Source organism: Hypomesus nipponensis, chromosome 10 (assembly GCF_054491055.1).
Source record: "Hypomesus nipponensis isolate SF chromosome 10, ASM5449105v1, whole genome shotgun sequence".
Taxonomy (NCBI): domain Eukaryota; kingdom Metazoa; phylum Chordata; class Actinopteri; order Osmeriformes; family Osmeridae; genus Hypomesus; species Hypomesus nipponensis.
In genome coordinates this window covers 16,766,565-16,779,418 of record NC_140370.1, presented here as the reverse complement: position 1 = coordinate 16,779,418, position 12,854 = coordinate 16,766,565, and the positions used below count along the sequence as shown (strand labels likewise).

General features: G+C 54.9%; 2 protein-coding genes across 2 annotated transcripts in view; one reads left to right on the top strand and one right to left on the bottom strand.

Moving 5' to 3' along the window:
- Nucleotides 1-5,411, top strand: prpf38b (pre-mRNA processing factor 38B). Its single transcript, XM_084708052.1, has 6 exons — nt 1-521; nt 1,184-1,252; nt 1,494-1,645; nt 1,916-1,976; nt 3,596-3,858; nt 4,207-5,411. The coding sequence occupies exons 1-6, from the start codon at nt 303-305 to the stop codon at nt 4,871-4,873; spliced, it is 1,431 nt and encodes a 476-aa protein (XP_084564178.1). The 5' UTR covers nt 1-302; the 3' UTR covers nt 4,874-5,411.
- A 294-nt stretch (nt 5,412-5,705) lies between these two features.
- fndc7rs1 (fibronectin type III domain containing 7, related sequence 1) overlaps nt 5,706-12,854 on the bottom strand; it is a 35,641-nt gene continuing 28,492 nt past the window's right edge. The window contains exons 62-70 of the mRNA XM_084707657.1: nt 12,521-12,781; nt 12,088-12,348; nt 9,095-9,364; nt 8,702-8,962; nt 8,250-8,513; nt 7,856-8,146; nt 7,144-7,380; nt 6,887-6,943; nt 5,706-6,631 (exon numbers count right to left, since the gene is read on the bottom strand). Of these exons, the coding sequence (XP_084563783.1) occupies nt 6,345-6,631; nt 6,887-6,943; nt 7,144-7,380; nt 7,856-8,146; nt 8,250-8,513; nt 8,702-8,962; nt 9,095-9,364; nt 12,088-12,348; nt 12,521-12,781 (2,189 nt within the window). The 3' untranslated portion in view covers nt 5,706-6,344. The remainder of the gene's footprint in view (nt 6,632-6,886; nt 6,944-7,143; nt 7,381-7,855; nt 8,147-8,249; nt 8,514-8,701; nt 8,963-9,094; nt 9,365-12,087; nt 12,349-12,520; nt 12,782-12,854) is intronic.

Here is a 12,854-nt window from a genome sequence, read left to right as displayed (position 1 = left end):
CAAGCACACGGCAGCTCGTCTGGAATCGCTGGCTGCATTTCATTACATTGTCCACTAGGGGTGTGATGATAGATTGATCTCGGTGGCAACCAGCCAGCACAGCAGCGTACAGACAGTGGTCTCGACTAGAGGCGCCGAGTAGGACTTCAACTCTATCATCGGTTTCTGTACAAGTATTTGTTTATAGCCGTAACGATTGTAAGATAAGTATTTTGATGTTCATGGCGTTATATTAAAAGATATTGCTTGTTTAAGCTAGACGCTTTTTCGGGCCACATTTTGCCAGGCAGCGTGTCTGCAACATGGCTAACAACACAGCGGCCGGGAACCATCAACAAGCACAGGCCGTCTGCAAGCCTACCGCTGGAAAACATGGAAACGTCTTGCCTCTGTGGGGCAACGAAAAGACTATGAACTTGAATCCTATGATCCTCACCAACGTGCTATCATCTCCATATTTCAAAGTTCAGCTATATGAACTTAAAACCTACCATGAGGTCGTGGACGAAATATATTTTAAGGTAACGGGACTCGTTTGGTTGCTAGTTAGCGAGTAGTGCTTAAAGCTGGCTTGCTACGCGAAGTAGCGATTCTTGGATATCGAATAATTAGTTATAAATGAGAAAGTGCTATGTTTTACTGGCATGTATACTATGTAGCGGTATAATTCGTTACGGACAAGGTAACAAAGTATAATAATTAAACCGAATGTTTTTAAATTTTGTTAGCCGGCTATGTTGACTAGCTAACAAGCTAGCTCTTAGCTTGCTACACCATTAGCTCGCTAGTGTTAGCCAACGTTACGACATCCACCTGCTTTTGTGTGGCTGGTAATTCGAAAGTTACATGCTCGCTAACGTACGGGTTTGCTAATATAGCTACTGAACTTGACAACGTTATTCATCTAGGTAAGTATCTCGTCATATAACATAGCTACATAGTCAGTGTTACCTGCACACAGGTATAGCGGGCTATCCTAACTAAGCAGAGATTAGCCATAGTTGGCGGCAAATGTCTATTCACTGATTAACACGCTAGGCTAGCTAGCTAGTGTTATGTAAGTCGGAGGCTAACGTTGTCTGTACGTTGTTCGTCGCCACCGCACCATAATCACATGCAAAACAGATCGTAACCAAGTGGCTATATTCTTCCGTGAATCATTTTTTCCCCCACCCAATTTCAGGTAAATCATGTAGAGCCCTGGGAAAAGGGTAGCCGGAAGACTGCGGGGCAGACAGGAATGTGCGGAGGGGTAAGTTAGAAGTACGTGCCTTTTACCTTCCCCTCCCTCTATCCTACCCTAGAGAGACGGCTCATGACCCTGTCACACAACTCCTAATGTCCGAGCGCCATTTCGAAGACAAGTCTCGGTCATGTCAAAGTGCCACCAGTGTATTAGGCCAAAACCAAACAGGCCCGGATAACTAACACTCATTTTTTGTTTTGTTTCCGTTTTTTAAACCGATGTACCCTTTTTTCTTTCTTCTCCACAGGTGCGTGGCGTGGGCACCGGCGGTATCGTGTCCACGGCTTTTTGCCTACTGTACAAACTGTTCACTCTCAAGCTCACCCGCAAGCAGGTGATGGGTCTAATCACACACTCAGACTCGCCCTACATCAGAGCACTTGGCTTCATGTACATAAGGTAAGAAGGATGGATGAGTGGACCGATGGATCGACGGTTAGATCAACATGTATTTGTTAAAAAAACGACTTGACTTCAAGAAAAGCCCGATGTGTCATGTAATGGTAGTTATCAAATTATGATTTGTTGAATTTTTTTTTTTGGTAGTGTGTTTTTTGCGTAGTTTAGGAGGAATACTATGCAGTAGTTATGCTGCAAGCATCATTCTATAAGGTCCAAAATAACGTAGATTTGCATTTGAAGGTATTCATCTGTTGTCCCTCCACCCAGATACACCCAGCCACCTCCGGACTTAGTGGACTGGTACGACGGCTTCCTGGATGATGAGGAGGTATGTCCTCACCGGTAATCCTCTCCTGCTTCCTCACTCCCAGCAGTCACATGACACACACCTCAAGCAAAACAGAACAACAACCTTCAATGTCCACTTTCTCCCTTATTGTGATGCTCCTAGCTGATTTTTCACCTCTGCCTTCATTTGGCTTAACTGTCCACCAGTCGGATCCCTGTTAAAGTTGAGTAGCTAGTTTACTGCTGTGCAGCGCTCTGTCAGGGTAAGTATTCACGACGTAGCCTCACCATGTAGCACAAGGCATGCCCTTTACCTATGCCCAGATGTAATCAGGACTTGTTGCACAAACCGAAATTTAGAAAAATGAAATTATTGTACCCCCACACACACGCACTCTCACTCACTCACTGAAACCTAGAAACTCCAACCTAGATGTTTCTCACAGAAACGAGACGTTGTTCACCAAGCTGAAGGTGAAGTTTCCAACTCATTTTTTTTATCCTTCACAACGCTCTCACACTTCCTGTCTCTCTCCATCTCTCTTTCTCTCTCCATCTCTCTCTTTCTCTCTCCATCATCCTCTGTCTCTCCGTCTCTCTCTCTTTCTCTATCCTTCATCTCTCTTTCTTCATCCTTCCTCTTTCTCTCTCCATCTCTCTTTTTCTCTCTTCCTCTATCCATCTCTCACTTTCTCCATCCTTCATCTATCTTTCTTTATCCTCCCTCTTGCTGTCTTCATCTCTTCTCTTTCTCTAATGCTCTAGCTCCCTCTCTCTCCACCTCTTACTCGCCCCCTCACACATCCCCTCACACTACATATGTGAGGAAAACAACATCACAGATCCCCCCCCTCAGCCCCACCCGTACCCCTACTCAAAACCTCCCATTTGACTGTCGAGACTGTGCAACCAGGCCTACCTTGTTCTGATGCATTATAAATGAACTCATCATGACTGACCTCATACCCAACTGGCTAATTCCCCTGTTCTCTTCTTTAGATGCCCATTGCGCAGCAAGGGAATTGGATATTGTATCTCAGCACTGTTGGGTTGCGTGTGTGAGTGCAAAGCGGCTGTTCTCTACCCTCCTAGAACTGGTTTCTGTTCAACTGGTGTGCTACTAGTTACCTGGCTAGCTAAGGTCCTCCTCATGTCTGTGCTTGCTCTGGGAGACCACGGCCCTCCTTCCCCTGCTTGGTCCCTGGAGGACTGAAGGGGGGGCTGGTCTAGCTGGGGCCTCACTGTGAGGCCTCACTGGGTCTCCCAGTGTAAACACAGTCCCTGAGGATAGACAGACTCAGTTCAGATGACAGAAAAATAAGGAACATTTTTAATCCCAAACTTTTTTTCTTTCATACGTTAGTTTCCCACTGTTTAGATTCTGCAACAGCTACTGAACTGAACTTACACCAAGCACATTTGACTAGTTTGATGGACTAAAGCTAGATGAAAACATAGGTGAAGGGTCAGTACTTGGTCATCACAAAAAACTCCTGAGTTCTCTACATCAGACATGGAGACCAGCACTGAAGAAGAAAAACCAAAAGACTAGGAAGTGATGTCATTTCCTTTGTTGTTTTTTTGAGACACTCCGTCACTGTCCTGGCTGGCGTCGACTAATAAAGTTGTGGTTGGCCCCGCCCCTCCGTGTGTCTCCAGGAGCTGGACGTGAAGGCGGGTGGGGGCTGTATGATGACCGTCGGGGAGATGCTGCGCTCCTTCCTCACCAAGCTGGAGTGGTTCTCCACCCTGTTCCCCCGCATCCCCGTGCCCGTCCAGAAGATGATCGACCAGCAGATGAAGGCCCGGCCCCGGAAGGTTCCGCAGAACGAGGGGAAGGTGGAAGAAGAGGAGTACGAGGAGGAGGAGGAGACCGGGGGAGAAGACCTGGGGAGGCCGGGGGTGGAACGACGGAGGTCCAGGTAAGGGGAGCTGGAGGGTGTTGTGGTCTGGGGGATGGTTCTGCTGCCGTGCTAAAGGTGGTTAGGGGTGATGAGAGGCAACTGTTAACTGATCTTCTTGTGCTGTCATTCTCTCCCCTTTACGCTTTTTTCGCTTCCTTTTTCCCCATCCCTCTCTCTGTCCCATCTCCCCCTCTCTGTCCCATCTCCCCCTCTCTGTCCCATCTCCCCCTCTCTGTCCCATCTCCCTCTCTCTGTCCCATCTCCCTCTCTCTGTCCCATCTCCTTCTCTCTGTCCCATCTCCCTCTCTCTGTCCCATCTCCCCCTCTCTGTCTCATTTCCCCCTCTCTGTCCTATCTCTCCCTCAGGTCCCCCAGGAGAACTCCGACCCCCCGCCGCTCCCCCAAGCGCTCCAGGAGCCGGAGCCACCACCGCGACCGGCACGGCGCCAGCTTCGACAACGAGCTGGAGCGGGAGAGGGACCGTCAGAAGAAGGAGAGAGGGGGGGGAGACAGGGAGAGGGGGGGGGACAGGATTCGTGAACGCCGCCACAGCGCCAGCCGAGAGCGGCGCGGCGACCGGAAGGAGAAGGAGAGGGACGGGGGAGGAGAGAATGACCGGAGCAAGAGGAAGGACAGGGACCACCACAAGAGCAGCGACAGGGAGAGAAGCAGAGACAAGAGGAGCAGGGGGGAGACGGACGAGAGGAGGGGACACAAGGAGGAGAGGGAGGACAGGGGGGGGAGGCACAGGGAGGAGAGGAAGGCCAAGCGCTCCAGCAGGAGCAGGAGCAGGGAGAGGAGGCACAAGGCGGAGAGGGGGGAGGAGAAGAGCAGGAAGAAGGAGAGGGAGAGGAGCAGCCCCAGCAGGGAGGGGGAGGGGGAGCCGCGCGCTCACAAGCACAGCACTAGCAAGGAGCGCCACCGGCAGAGAGATAACGGGAAGGAGCCGGGTCGCCACGCGGAGCGCCGCGGCAGCGCAGAGAGAGAGAGGGGGGAAAGAACGACGCATGGAAGCAGGGCTGACTCGCCCTAGCCCTTCTCTCCTCCTCACACACATCTCTCCCTTCATCCCTCTTTTTCTCTCCTTTCTTACTTTATTCTCTTTTTTTTTAACCTGATTGTCTAGTATGTCACGTGTATGGGAAAAAAAAAATATGTTAAAACTGAGAACAAGTCATTAGCACAACAAACACCTGGACTGGTCATGTCTTGGCCGATGTGATGTTGTTTAATGTAGAACTCTTCCTTCCTTCCCTCCCTCCCTCGCTGTCTTGGCCAGTCCCCATCTGAGATGACTGATAATGAGAGGGGGAGGTGGGGGGAGGGAAGCATTTAATTTTTTTTATGATTTATATTTTGTTTTTGTCCCTCTCTTTCTCTGGGAAGTTCCAAACAGCTTTGTACATACTGGTTGTAAGAATGTTTTAAACCTGTAGAGCTGCCAGCCAGGATGGGTTTGGAAGTGTCACCTTCTGACCCCGCCCACCATCGCGCTATATTTGGCTTATCGCTCTGTTGCATTTTGTTTTCTAATAAAATAAAATAAATCCAAACTGCTTTTATGGAAGGAACGTCCTGTGTGTGTGTGGTTGAGTTATATTTCAAGCGCTTCGTGAAAGGGAGTGTGTTGGCAAGAGTTGATGGTGAACACATTGGATGTCTTCTGGACAAGCCTGATGAGGTTGGGAAACAGACTAGTGTATGGATAAGCTGTCAGCCCAGCGCTTCACACAGGCTGGAGACCAGTACTGTACAGGAGGAGGAGCAAATCACCCCCAGTTCTTCTCTTTGGATATGCAATGCAGGATGAACCTCAAATCATGAAGCAGTTTTAGTTTCTTGGCACTCCCAACACAGGAAGTCAGTTGTTTGTAAAATACACTTTATTAAAGATTCATCAGATTTGTTAAATACAAAGATAAATCATTGGCACATAGGTTCATCCCAGTGAAGACAGTGAGGTCCATTACTCATCTGGAGAGATGATTTGCTCATTGATGAAAGTATAACTACTTAGTAAAAAAAATCTTGTAGAAAATGTAAAACGTATAGAAAAACAATTCCAGCTTTTTTCACCGTATAAAAATATGTAAGTTAAGAATCCATCAAAGGTAGTTTGTCACAATAACAAAGGAGACAAAATTCAATCTAAGGAGTTGGAAACTGGATCACATTTCCTCACCCAAAGCTGTAACATTTTAACCAGACCTATCCCTAAAACCATAGCATTCAGTTGAGTCATCATCTACACAGCTGTCCCCGTAACCTGTCCACACGCTCCACACAAAACCAGAGAGCTCAGACCAAACTATTCACATTCTAGAAGTAGAATCTGTGTGGTCACATGGGGTTCTGAGAACAATCACATTTTAGAAGTAAAATCTCTGTGTGGTCACATGGGGTTCTGAGAACAATCATATTCTAGAAGTAAAATCTACGGGTGGCTGAACGGGGTTCCATTCGGCTCTTCAGAACAGAGTTCCGTCCAGCTGCTTGGTGTCTGCTCACATGCGGAGCCCCGGGCTCAGCTCCACACACACGGGCTCTGAGTAGGGCCCCGGGGCCGCCGGGCCACGAGCCGACACCGACACGCAGTAGGTGGAGGTGGGGCGGAGGTCAGTGAGGATGGAGCTCTCCCCATACACGGTGAGGACCTGCGGACGACCCGAGGCGCCCTGCTCACGGACCACCAGCGTGTAGGTGTCCGCCCCCGGCACGGATGACCAATCAACGAGCAGGGCCGTGGAGGTTTCCACGGAGACCCTCACCGTGGGGACCAGGAGACCTCCTGCTGTGAACAGAATTATAATGATGGTATTTTTGCGACGTTTTTAATGAAGAGATGTTTGGTGTTGCGCTGTGCCTGGTTAAAATACAGGCCGTTCTTGGAAGTAACTACTGGAATACTGTTAGAACGGTGCACTTGTTAATTATCTACTGTGATTACAACAGGCACCAAACTGAATTACTTAAAAACCATCATGAGAGGTCGAGTCAGGAGTGTTTGGGCAGTGAGGGAAGGCTTATGAAGAGGTCAGATCCTCACCTGTTTGTGGCTCTTCCTCCCTCACATCCCTCCTCCTCCTCCTGCCCGCAGACAGCACTGTGGACAGACAGCACGGCATCATGATGTACTGTGCTGGGGTTGTGCATCCTTTCAATACTGGCAAGTACACACACAACTCACAACCACATACACACATAACCATACACAACTCACACAACCACATCCAAAAATCCACACACATGCAATCTATGTAAACACACACATCTACACAGACACACCTACAAACAAGAACCGACCTGTGATGTTCTGGGTGGGCGGGCTCTCCCCGGCAGCGTTGCTAGCGGTAACCTCCAGGTCCCCGGGGTTGAGGTTGCTGACGGAGCAGGACAGGTGCGGCGTGCTGCACACGCTCAGGCGCACCGCCGCCCTCACATCGTACACGGTGTACATGCTGGCGTACACCGACGCATTCCACGCCACCAAGGCGGAGGAGTTGTCCCCGCGGTACGAGACGTACAGAGGAGGACAAGGAACTGGAGAGGAGGAGAGAGGGGGAGGAGGAGAGAGAGAGGGGGGAGGAGATAGAGAGAGAGAGAGAGAGAGGAGAGAGAGAGAGAGAGAGAGGGGAGAGAGAGAGAGAGAGAGAGAGAGGGAGAGGAGAGAGAGAAAGAAAGAGAGAGGGGAGAGGAGAGAGAGAGAGAGGGGGGAGGAGAGAGAGAGAGAGAGAGAGAGAGAGGGGAGAGGAGAGAGAGAGGGGGGAGGAGAGAGAGAGAGAGAGAGAGGGGAGGGGGGAGGAGAAAGAGGAGAGAGGAGAGAAGAGGAGGGGGGAGGAGAGAGGGAGAGAAGGAGAGGAGGGGGGAGGAGAGATGGAGAGGACAGAGAGAGAAAAGGAAAGGGAAAGAAAGGGCATTAACCTTTATTTGTTTGCCTTTGTTCTAGCAAACTAACCTTCATCTTCAGAGCCTACAATTGCAGGTGTCTACAGACTGCCTTCAGCTCGGTCTGCACCTGTGGTTCCTGTCACCGTCCCAGAGGGGGCGCTGGTCCCGCTGGCGCTCCTGCTGGTCACCGTGGCGTTGTAGGCGGAGCCACAGGGCAGGGGCATCTCGAAGTAGGTGGAGCTGCTCCAGTAGGAGGCCAGGTGGAACTGGGAAAGCAGGTCCCCCTGGATGGAACCCCTCACGTTCAGCAGGTACTCTGTCCCTGGGCAGCTCACCTGGGCCCAGGACGCCCGCAGCACGTGGAGAAGACCCTGCATGGTGGTCATCCACACTCTCAGCTGTTCTGGGGGACAGGGAGCTGGGGGGACAGGAGGTAGAGGTTAGCTTATATAGGTCACATACATATTCTGGACGTATGACAAACATGACGCTTTACTGGTCGCTAGTGCCTGTGTAGTTACCTGCTCCGACCAGCAGGGGGGCGCTGAAGGAGGAGTTACAGGTCCCGTCCGACGCCTGCACGGAGAAGTTGTACTCGGCGCCACACTGCAGTCCCACAAAGGAGCAGGAGGGGGCGCCGGTGGCGGTGCAGAACAGGGATGTTCCGTTAGCGGGCTGGGCGCGGCCATAGTACGCCATGGCGTCCGGCGCCGCCACCCACGAGAGCTCCGCTGACTGGTTAGAACACTGGAGGGTAACCGAGAGTGACGAGGGCTGGCAGGGGACTGGAGGGCAAGAGGAGAGAGGAGGAGGGAGGAGAGGACAGGGGTGATAAGGAGGGTTGCAGGGAGAGGATGAGGGGTGCAGGATGGAGGATAGGGGAGGGGAACAAAGGAGAAGAGGGAAACCTTTACATTCTACTCACACCACCGGTGGTAGAGTATGAGTGCATCTGTAAGTGTGTGTGTCCTACCGGTGTTGAAGCTGATGTTCTGGCTGGCCGTGCTGGAGCAGTTCTGGTGGCTGGCGACCACGGTCACAGCGTAGCTCTGTCCGCAGCTCAGATGGGCCAGGCTGCAGTTGGCCGTCGTGGAGTTACACGTCCTGACGTCCCCATCGGCGCCGGCAGCCGTTACCCAGTACGCCTCCGCCACGGGGGACGCCGCCCATGACACCAGCGCGCCGCGCAACTCGCATGAAGAGTTGATGACCACATCCTGTGGGGGGCAGGGTTCTGAGGGAGGGAGGGGGTTAAGATGGTTACTCTAGCGGGCTCTTGAGATCTGAGGTGGAGGGTTACATGTGGGGTCAGAGGAGAAGCCTTCTGTCACACAAGGTTAGGGCTAGATCCAGGGTCCTGTCTCACCCATGCTGATCCTGTAGGGAGCGCTTCTCAGCCCGCTACACACATCAGACGAGGGAGCCACAATGACGGAGTACTGCAGGCCGCAGTGCGCCCCCTGGAGGACGCACCTGGAGGACGAGCTGTTGCAGGACAGGAAGGAGTGGTCGCTGCCCTCCGCCGTGGCAGTGTACACGGGGTTCCCCAGGCCGGCTGACAGGGGCTGCCACACCACCAGGATGGAGCTGTTGTGGCACTGGGCGTAAGCTGTGATGCTGGAGAGAGAACAAGGAGCTGCAGGAGAGGAGGAGGGGTGGGGTGGAGGAGGAGGGGTGGGGTGGAGGAGGAGGGTTGGGGTGGAGGAGGAGGGGTGGGGTGAAGGAGGAGGGGTGGGGTGGAGGAGGAGGGGTGGGGTGGAGGAGGAGGGTTGGGGTGGAGGAGGAGGGGTGGGGTGAGGGAGGAGGGGTGGGATGAAGGAGGAGGGGTGGGGTGGAGGAGGAGGGTTGGGGTGAAGGAGGAGGGGTGGGGTGAAGGAGGAGGGGTGGGGTGAAAGAGGAGGGTTGGGGTGGAGGAGGAGGGGTGGGGTGGAGGAGGAGGGTTGGGGTGGAGGAGGAGGGGTGGGGTGGAGGAGGAGGGTTGGGGTGGAGGAGGAGGGGTGTGGTGAAAGAGGAGGGTGGTGGAGGAGGAGGGGTGGGATGAAGGAATAGGGTTGGGGTGGAGGAGGAGTGGTGGGGTGAAGGAAGAGGGGTGGGGTGAAGGAGGAGGGGTGGGGTGAAGGAGGAGGGGTGGGGTGAAAGAGGAGGGGTGGGGTGAAGGAGGAGGGGTGGGGTGAAGGAGGAGGGGTGGGGTGAAGGAGGAGGGGTTGGGTGGAGGAGGAGGGTTGGGGTGGAGGAGGAGGGGTGGGGTGAAGGAGGAGAGTTGGGGTGGAGGAGGAGGGGTGGGGTGAAGGAGGAGGGTTGGGGTGGAGGAGGAGGGTTGGGGTGGAGGAGGAGGGGTGGGGTGGAGGAGGAGGGTTGGGGTGGAGGAGGAGGGGTGGGGTGGAGGAGGAGGGTTGGGGTGGAGGAGGAGGGGTGTGGTGAAAGAGGAGGGTGGTGGAGGAGGAGGGGTGGGGTGAAGGAAGAGGGTTGGGGTGGAGGAGGAGTGGTGGGGTGAAGGAAGAGGGGTGGGGTGAAGGAGGAGGGGTGGGGTGAAGGAGGAGGGGTGGGGTGAAAGAGGAGGGGTGGGGTGAAGGAGGAGGGGTGGGGTGAAGGAGGAGGGGTTGGGTGGAGGAGGAGGGTTGGGGTGGAGGAGGAGGGGTGGGGTGAAGGAGGAGGGGTTGGGTGGAGGAGGAGGGTTGGGGTGGAGGAGGAGGGGTGGGGTGAAGGAGGAGAGTTGGGGTGGAGGAGGAGGGGTGGGGTGAAGGAGGAGGGGTTGGGTGGAGGAGGAGGGTTGGGGTGGAGGAGGAGGGGTGGGGTGAAGGAGGAGGGGTGGGGTGAAGGAGGAGAGTTGGGGTGGAGGAGGAGGGGTGGGGTGAAGGAGGAGGGGTGGGGTGAAGGAGGAGGGGTGGGGTGGAGGAGGAGGGTTGGGGTGGAGGAGGAGGGGTGGGGTGAGGGAGGAGGGGTGGGATGAAGGAGGAGGGGTGGGGTGGAGGAGGAGGGTTGGGGTGAAGGAGGAGGGGTGGGGTGAAGGAGGAGGGGTGGGGTGAAAGAGGAGGGTTGGGGTGGAGGAGGAGGGGTGGGGTGGAGGAGGAGGGTTGGGGTGGAGGAGGAGGGGTGGGGTGGAGGAGGAGGGTTGGGGTGGAGGAGGAGGGGTGTGGTGAAAGAGGAGGGTGGTGGAGGAGGAGGGGTGGGGTGAAGGAAGAGGGTTGGGGTGGAGGAGGAGTGGTGGGGTGAAGGAAGAGGGGTGGGGTGAAGGAGGAGGGGTGGGGTGAAGGAGGAGGGGTGGGGTGAAAGAGGAGGGGTGGGGTGAAGGAGGAGGGGTGGGGTGAAGGAGGAGGGGTGGGGTGAAGGAGGAGGGGTTGGGTGGAGGAGGAGGGTTGGGGTGGAGGAGGAGGGGTGGGGTGAAGGAGGAGAGTTGGGGTGGAGGAGGAGGGGTGGGGTGAAGGAGGAGGGTTGGGGTGGAGGAGGAGGGTTGGGGTGGAGGAGGAGGGGTGGGGTGGAGGAGGAGGGTTGGGGTGGAGGAGGAGGGGTGGGGTGGAGGAGGAGGGTTGGGGTGGAGGAGGAGGGGTGTGGTGAAAGAGGAGGGTGGTGGAGGAGGAGGGGTGGGGTGAAGGAAGAGGGTTGGGGTGGAGGAGGAGTGGTGGGGTGAAGGAAGAGGGGTGGGGTGAAGGAGGAGGGGTGGGGTGAAGGAGGAGGGGTGGGGTGAAAGAGGAGGGGTGGGGTGAAGGAGGAGGGGTGGGGTGAAGGAGGAGGGGTTGGGTGGAGGAGGAGGGTTGGGGTGGAGGAGGAGGGGTGGGGTGAAGGAGGAGGGGTTGGGTGGAGGAGGAGGGTTGGGGTGGAGGAGGAGGGGTGGGGTGAAGGAGGAGAGTTGGGGTGGAGGAGGAGGGGTGGGGTGAAGGAGGAGGGGTTGGGTGGAGGAGGAGGGTTGGGGTGGAGGAGGAGGGGTGGGGTGAAGGAGGAGGGGTGGGGTGAAGGAGGAGAGTTGGGGTGGAGGAGGAGGGGTGGGGTGAAGGAGGAGGGGTGGGGTGAAGGAGGAGGGGTGGGGTGGAGGAGGAGGGGTGGGGTGAAGGAGGAGGGGTGGGGTGAAGGAGGAGGGTGGTGGAGGGGAGAAGAGGAGAAGACAGAAGAGAGGAAGAGAAGAAAAACAGCAGAAAGGGCCTGTTGATGTGATGTGATGTGATGTGATGTGATGTGATGTTGATGTGAGTTTTTCTGTCTCTGACGGGTCACTGTTCTCCAGTCAGTGCTGTCGTCAAAACATTCAGCTGTACAACAGACTAATAGGCATGGTAGTATCCTTTAAAAAACAAAACACATCTTTGGTCATTCCCGAGAGCCTGTTAACAGGAGACCCGGTTTCCGGAGGAAGGTCGTAGTTACCCGTGACGATATCGAAGGTGGCGCTGGGCGGGCCGTCACAGAGCCCGTTGCTAGCGGTTACGTTGATGACGTAGCGCTCTCCGCAGGCGAGGTCAAGCAGCTCACAGGTGTTGTTGGAGGTGGAGCAGGAGGAGTTGAGCCCCTCTGCCGTCCCTCCCACCACCGTGTAGCTGTGCCCGCCAGGGGAGGGACTCCACCACACCCACGCAGAGTTGGTCACACAGTCCTGTGAGGCGTTGACCCCCTGGGGCTGGCAGGGAACTGCGGGGGGGAGAGGTGTTCAGTCACTAATGCGTCAGTTACTTTTATAAAGGAAATATGTGTTGCCTATGATGTGTGTGTGCATGTGTGCATCTCTTTGTGTGTGTGTGTGAGTCCTCAGGCTCCTGGTCCTGACCTGAACCTGGGCTGTTGAAGGACATCCTTCTCTCACCTGAGTTGAACATCGCTGCCTGACTGGGCGAGCTGGAGCAGTTGTTGTCGTCCCCGGCGACCACCTGCACGCTGTAGTTGGCGCCGCAGGTGATGTTGGCGAGGGTGCAGGTGGGGGAGGAGCTCTGACAGGTGGAGTTGCCCTTGCTGCTGCGCGCTGAAGCAGAGTACCACGTCGCTCCCTGGCTGGCCGACCACGACACTACCGCCTGGTTGTTGGCACAGTCCATCACCACGGAAACGCCCGTAGGAATGCATGGAGCTGACAGGAGAAAGAATTTAGTTAGAACTTCAAGTTCTAAAGATACACATTCTACAATTCTACATTCCAAATT

Bases quoted from the DNA above. Each gene is read 5' to 3' on its own strand.
- prpf38b (XM_084708052.1), top strand. From the start codon at position 303: ATGGCTAACAACACAGCGGCCGGGAACCATCAACAAGCACAGGCCGTC. The intron at 1,977-3,595 runs GTATGTCCTCAC...GTGTGTCTCCAG, and splicing joins GCTTCCTGGATGATGAGGAG to GAGCTGGACGTGAAGGCGGG. The intron at 3,859-4,206 runs GTAAGGGGAGCT...TCTCTCCCTCAG, and splicing joins GTGGAACGACGGAGGTCCAG to GTCCCCCAGGAGAACTCCGA.